General features: G+C 36.0%; 1 protein-coding gene across 1 annotated transcript; it reads left to right on the forward strand.

Moving 5' to 3' along the window:
• The first annotated feature begins 4,602 nt into the window (after window positions 1-4,602).
• Window positions 4,603-6,404, forward strand: LOC131061933 (UDP-glycosyltransferase 86A1-like). Its single transcript, XM_057995771.2, has 2 exons — window positions 4,603-5,272; window positions 5,364-6,404. Exons 1-2 carry the CDS (start codon window positions 4,828-4,830, stop codon window positions 6,203-6,205), a joined length of 1,287 nt encoding a protein of 428 aa, XP_057851754.2. The 5' UTR covers window positions 4,603-4,827; the 3' UTR covers window positions 6,206-6,404.
• Window positions 6,405-6,999: the final 595 nt, after the last annotated feature.

Below are 6,999 nucleotides of genomic sequence, written 5' to 3' on the forward strand. Positions count from 1 at the left end.
AACCTTTTGCTAATATTTCTTCTTACAAAGATTTCATCCATGACTATATAAAATATCACTAATATATTGTGGTAAATATTTAATTTTCATGGTACGCCAACAAAAATAAAGTCTTCATGATTATTTCTCAAATATTTTGAAAGATCTACATCACTAAGGAATTTTTTATCGATTCCTAGGTCTTTGAAAGCCTTAATATTGTTTGAGAATACTTTATTTCATAAAAAAATCACTAATTTTCTCACGTAAACTGTAGTTTTTGAGTTTTTGAAGGTTCTATAATGACAATGGTGGTATTATGGTCACATAATCACTAATTAAGTTGCCTTTGCATTGAATGAATAGGAGGTATTAGTTATAGGCATATGTTTACAAATATGCAATTAAGTTGTGACATTGATTATTATACCTTGGTTGAACTACCACCCTTCCTAGGATTGCTACTCTTAGGAAACTCATTATTAATATTACCTTGGTTTGAGTGGACTATTGTCACAAAAATAGGACGATCATGCTAGTGTCTAATACCATCCTTCTTATAAAGAATTGTCAATGTACCTCTATTTGGTGCATTTCACCATTACTATGCATTGGATCTTCAAGGTCACCATGCAATCATTTCCAGAATGGTTATAAGACTAAAATAAATATTAATAGTTGAGGGGTCGTTATAGATATTTATGACTATCTAAATAAAGTAGGATTATTGTAATGTTTTTTAATGTGACACTTGTATCTCAAACCTAGGATGCATCCATGTGTAGTTATTTGAAGACCATCAAACCTTAGGATGTGTTGTTTAAGGAAAAAAATTATACACAAAATGTCACCTTTGTATCCTAGGAGGACAATCATGCCCAAATGTTATTACAAGAGCTTTAAATGATTATTTTTTAATTCTAAAATTGGAAAAAGGGTGTGGGTTATCATAGTTTTAGGTTAATCTCTCAATGTGTTGACGTGGAGAGAACATTTAAATATTGTTGATAAGGTTAGAAAACACATAAATTTCTCTTTAATCGTTCTTCTTAACACACTCATCCCATTATATTCTATCTCTACTATTACAATTATGTCTCTCATTATAATTAAATACCTCAATATTATATTTATTATTAAATGTTATTACTTTGAAATATAAATAATTGTAAAACTTAAAATTAAAATTAAGAAAGATGGGTTTTTATTGAAACATCAATGCTTCACCCCTGCAACCAATGTAGATGCCTCTAGCTTACCATCCTAGTAAAGTAATATAATAATAAAAGAGCAAAGGAATTTGGAGTATTTTTTGTTTGACAAACTACCAACTATCTAACCAAGGTTTTCTGACTCTATTTCAAGTCAAGCTTCGATTTATTTCCAGTTTAGAATTTAAGAAAATAAAAAATAATGGTAGCTCATACATGTTAGTTATTCCAGTTCCCAAGTGAGGCCATGTAAATCCAAAGATTTTTTATTAGGTGTAAGAAAAAAATATGAATTTATTTTCTTTTCTTTTTTAACGCCAGTGGTATCCCCGCGACCCAGCCTAGCGCCCCACCCGCCCTACCTTGGTCTTACAAATGCCAAGTTGGGGTCTAGGAAGGGGTGAGCTAAGGCAAGACTAGTCCACTGGGGATGTACCCAACCACCCGCAAGCCAGGTGCATCAATTAAATCTGGGCCTTAGAGTCGAACTCGAGACCAATGCGGAGCAAACCCATGGCCCAAGCCAACTCCGCTACCCGTGTGGGCATTAATAGGATGAAGCCGATAAGATGTACATACCCTACCCCCTATGGGATTTGAACTTGTGACCTCTCTTTAAAGAACACAAGTTCTCCACCACTAGGCCAACTCAATTTGTACAAGGAAGAAAAATAAAATAAAATGAATTTGCTATATGCTCTTTTGAAATTTTTAATCAATTAACAATTTAGGACCCTATCTACCTCCTAGAATTCCAATTTATATTGAATGCTTGTATGCTATTCTTAAAGTTGTATTAAATATATAGTATTTATACTATATTTTTATGGTTAGTCCATCTATATACACCATTAATTGTGATTTTCTTATTTTTAAAATATACTCAAATTATAATTATAATTGTTCAAGAAAAAAATGTTTAGAATTTATCAATTTTTTTAATCATTGATTGAAGACTCGGGGGACTTAAGGGTATTGAATTGGTGTATAGGTTTTGTAGTCTATTTACTTTACTAGATTTCCATCATTTGTAATTTATTTATCTTACATTGAAGTTATTCAATCATATTTTTATATTCATGTTGTTATTTTTTAGAGTTTTTGATTAAGTGAAAAACAGGTTTTGAAGGGACCCAAAACCCTTTACAAATCAAACAAGGGATAGAACTTGACTGCTCAACAAAGAGGAGAGAGCCACAACCAAAAAGTAGAGACTGCCTCGAAAGGCAACAGACAACCCAACCTAAGACAGGGCTAGAAAAACCAACCCAAACAACCCATTGCAAAGGCCCTCAAGATTTACAACTAGCCTTGTGAGAACAAAGAGTCGTATCAAAAGAAGGCTTGGACGTCTTTGAATGCTTCCCCTTAACAGTAATCCAACCCCCTTCAACATTAGCTACCGCAACAGATCAATCCAAAGAGCCCAACACTGATCTATTTGGAATGGGAGAAGGAGCAACAATCGTCGCGAGTACATGATCAAAATCAACAGATGGGGCAAAAGATGTATCAACACACAGTGAAGCAGCTAGCGGGGTAAGAGACAACAAACCATTTTTTAGCAAAAGAGACAACAACATCCTGTATCCCAGCATTTTTAATCACAAAACCATCCTTAGTGGTGACAAAAGAATCATTCTTCGCCAATAACGAATCCGAACCAGCCAAAGTCGAAGCCCCAGCATCTAACGACGCATTAGAAGAGTCCAAAGATTTCGTAACCGTGTAATGTTGGTAAGAGACCCTCGACCACCATGAAGCCGCAGTATTCTTCCTCTCAAGCCCACAATTCCCAACCGCGTGACCAGTTTTAAAGCATTTACAACACGTGAAAGGAATACCTTTGTAATCCAAAGTTTGGACCCAGCTGCCAAAAGAAGAATTAATGACAATCTTAGTTGGTAGTCCCTTAGACACATCTAACTCCACCAGAATACAGATAAAAGTAGTGTGATAAAGCTTAAAGGATTCATTATCCACCATGATAAAACTCCCAATAGCATCACCAATTTCCTCAAAGAGAGAATCAACCCACAAATGGAGAGGAAGATAAGGGAGCCGAACCCAAACCGGAATTTTGTTGAACTTCTTAGACAGTTGGTTAAAATCAAAATGCCAGAGTTTGGCCAAAAGCGACATTTTATCTTTCTCATAGAAAAAACTTTCACACCGAATTTTTCTTTTATCCTTAGCATTCTCAAATTTAGCAACAAAGAAACCTTTAGCCATAGGGTAAATGTGTATAGTACCCGTAATGAGTGGATCCCAGTGATGAGAGATCCATTTATGCAACTTCGAGAGGCTGGGCCAAATACCCTTGAATCTACAGATAACTCCATGCTCCGTAAAAACCTTCACATTATTCTCTATTTCCCAATATGAGTCTGTATTCACATTAACAGAGGCCGTACAGGAGATGGGAATAAAACCCCTTCCACCGCCTCTGCAAAATTTTATAGACGGAGCCTGCAACACCCAATCAGAGCCGATGCGAGGGCCCTCAACAACCACTGTCGCCCAAGAGGGACCGGTAGGAGCATCGGCGGTAGACTGGGTCGAGATATCGTCGGGGAGAGTTGCAGGGGAATGAGCGGGAACAACAGGCGGAAGCATGATCCAAACCCAACATAGAATAAAACAAGATAAAATTAGTATGTATACTTTTTAGAGTTATTAGTATGTATGTTTTTTCATTTATCTTGAATTTTGTATCTATGGTTCGAACATTATTTTTCTACATACATATTGAAAGCCATCTTAGACCCAAATCTCATATATTCTAAGTCATTTTAAACCCAAAAAGATTTATTCTGTTTCTATGTGTGTTGACCACACATAAACTTCAAAGTCAAATTTTACCTTCCTTGCACCACATACCTAAAAGTCTAAACTAGCACGTCTTTGCACACCACTTTCTCGAGCATAAAATTGCATCTAATAATACAATTTCTTAGGAATCGTACCAAAATTTCCACTTTTGTTCTAAGTTAATTTGACCACTTGACAACAAGCGCTAATCAGGGGTGTCGTCTATGAGGCCACCAGAATGCACGAGTCCCATAATGCATTTTAGAAATTTAAGTTATAAAATACACTATAGACCAATACATTCTAGTGACCCAAAAAAACCATTTAACTAAAAAAGAATCTATGCAAAAGAAAATTTGACAAATAATTATTTGAACAGTTTTTAATGTTCTTTTACGGAAACGTGTACGAAACATCAAAAATGAAAATCTTACCAAGGAGGGACTCCGGATTTTTTTTTAACTCTTCCGCATAAGATTGTGAGGTCTCTTTTTCAGAACTTTAATAGCAACCTTTGGGTTAGTTGCAGCAACCAACTAATGGCAGCTCATGTGGTAGGTACTTGTTTCATATCCCGGGTGATGCCATGTAAATCTAATAATGCATATCGCCGTAAAGCTGGTCTCTCGCGGGATCTCCCAGTCATAGTACAAAATCATTACCCAGGCCGACCAGAATCCTTTCACCCACGCTTCAAATCTCCTATGTACAACCTACTCTTTGAAAAAAAGCAGAAAAAACTACGTACTCTTTGACCAGGGCTTTTTTTGACTGTGTTTCAGATCAAGCTCTGGTTTATTCCAGTTTAGAAAAGCAAAGAAAAATAATGGCGGCTCATGCGTTAGTTGTTCCATATCCCGGAAGAGGTCATCTGAATCCCATGATGTACCTTACTTTAAAGCTTGCCTTCCATGGAATCTCCGTTACATTTGTGCTGACAGAGTCCTGGCTCAAAATCATTACACAGGCCGATGAGGATCCTTTCACCCATACTTCAAACCTCCAGGCCGCTCTCATTCCAGACTGTATGGTGGGGGAGTCTCAAAGGGGGGAAAACTTCATCGAATTTTTTCACTCCCTTTCAAACATGGAAGCTCATGTGGCTCACCTCCTAACCAATCTGAATAGCTCGGAAAAACCCGTGACATGCATGGTCGCCGATATATTCCTCAAGTGGACTGTCCCTTTTGCTAAAAGACATGCTCTGCTCTCTGTTTCGATGTGTCCAATGTCTGTCACAAGTTTTTCCATCTCTTATCATTTATGCTTAGGTATGTGAAAAAGGAAAACTTGAATTAATTGTTGCAATTGATTGATTTCGTGGGAAGAAATAATTGATTGTTTGTTTTTTTCCCGTTGCAGGGTTGGAAGGATGGAAGGATTATATTCCCAGATCGCCTCCACAACCAACATATTCTCCATTGCGCAATGAAATTACAGAGTGTTTGGCCAATGTGAGTACAACCGATTGGATTGTGGCGAATTCCTTCTACGCCTTGGATTGCAAAGCAGTGGAGATACAGAGCCAGAAAACCCCCGTGTACTGTGTGGGTCCCTTGAACATGGGTTCCTCTTCAAAGCTCCAGACGCACTGTATTGAATGGCTGGATTGCAAACCAGCGCGGTCGGTTATCTATGTTTCCTTCGGCAGCTTCATGACTGTGGAAAGATCTCAGGTAAGGGAAATAGCAGACGGTCTCATGAAGAGCGGGTGCTATTATCTGTGGGCGCTTCGTCCAGATAAAGAGGCGGGTCATGTCTCAGAGATGTTGCCGACTGGATTTTTGGAGGAATGTGAAGGGCGGGGGGTAATTGCGCCCTGGTTTAGGCAGGCGGAGGTTCTGAAACACCCTGCCGTAGGAGGGTTTTTGAGCCACTGCGGGTGGAATGCGGTCATGGAAAGCGTCTCAGCAGGTGTTCCCATTCTGGGTTTTCCTCTTGCAGTGGATCAGTTTATGAATTGCAGAATGATGGTAGAGGAATGGAAGTTTGGATTGGCGCTGAAAAAGGCAGAGGATGGGAATAGGGTTATAAGAGCTGGAGAAATAGAGGGAAAGGTCAAAATGTTGATTGAAGGGGAGGAGGGTGTGAGAGTACGTAGATTAGCAGAGAGATTTAGGGGTGTGGCAGAGGAAGAAGTGAGTAAAGGAGGACGGTCGGCCAGTAACTTGGAAATACTGGTGAATAGTTTAAAACTAATTTGATAAGTTGTGTAATAATTATTAAATGTTTTTGTTTTGACATGATAATTTGACAGAGCCGTGATGGATTGTTTTGTCTGGATTTATATTTGGAATAGAACTCTCCCTCTGGCGTGGACTACTTTATGCAGTTGTAATGTCATTGGCTCGTTGATGTTTTACTGTGTGGCAATAGCAATAACGGCTCTTTCTATTGATGTAATCTTGGTTATTTCCAACTTTAAATACAATTTTTTAATTAAAAAATGGTTTTTGTTGGTGCAAAAAATTTGTGCAATATATAATATTTTTATAAGTCTTTTATGATTGGATATCTGGTGATGGTAAGGAATAGTGAAAAATAAAATAGTTTTATAATAAAATAAATTAAAGATATTAATGTTCTTAGATATACATTAAATAAAATAGTTTTATAGTGAAATAATGTAACGATATTAAAATTATTATTTTACTTTTTAAAAATATATAACAAGTTTTTAATTTATATTATCATTAAATTTATTATTATATAATATATTTTCTTAATTTTTAATATAATATAAATGTTAAATATATTAATATAAGATAATAAAATTATAAATTTAAATATATTTGTTATAATTTTTTTTATAACATATATAATAATAAATTTAATGTATAACTAGTTAATTATATATTTAAAAAAATTAAATATTATTTTTAAAACATATTTACGTCTATTTGATATGGACGATCTACTTTAAATGATCAACAAGTGAGACTAATCCTTAAACAAATTTTGAATAACAAATGTAATAGGAGTTGATTTTGTAAATGTT

Source organism: Cryptomeria japonica, chromosome 4, assembly GCF_030272615.1.
Source record: "Cryptomeria japonica chromosome 4, Sugi_1.0, whole genome shotgun sequence".
NCBI lineage: Eukaryota > Viridiplantae > Streptophyta > Pinopsida > Cupressales > Cupressaceae > Cryptomeria > Cryptomeria japonica.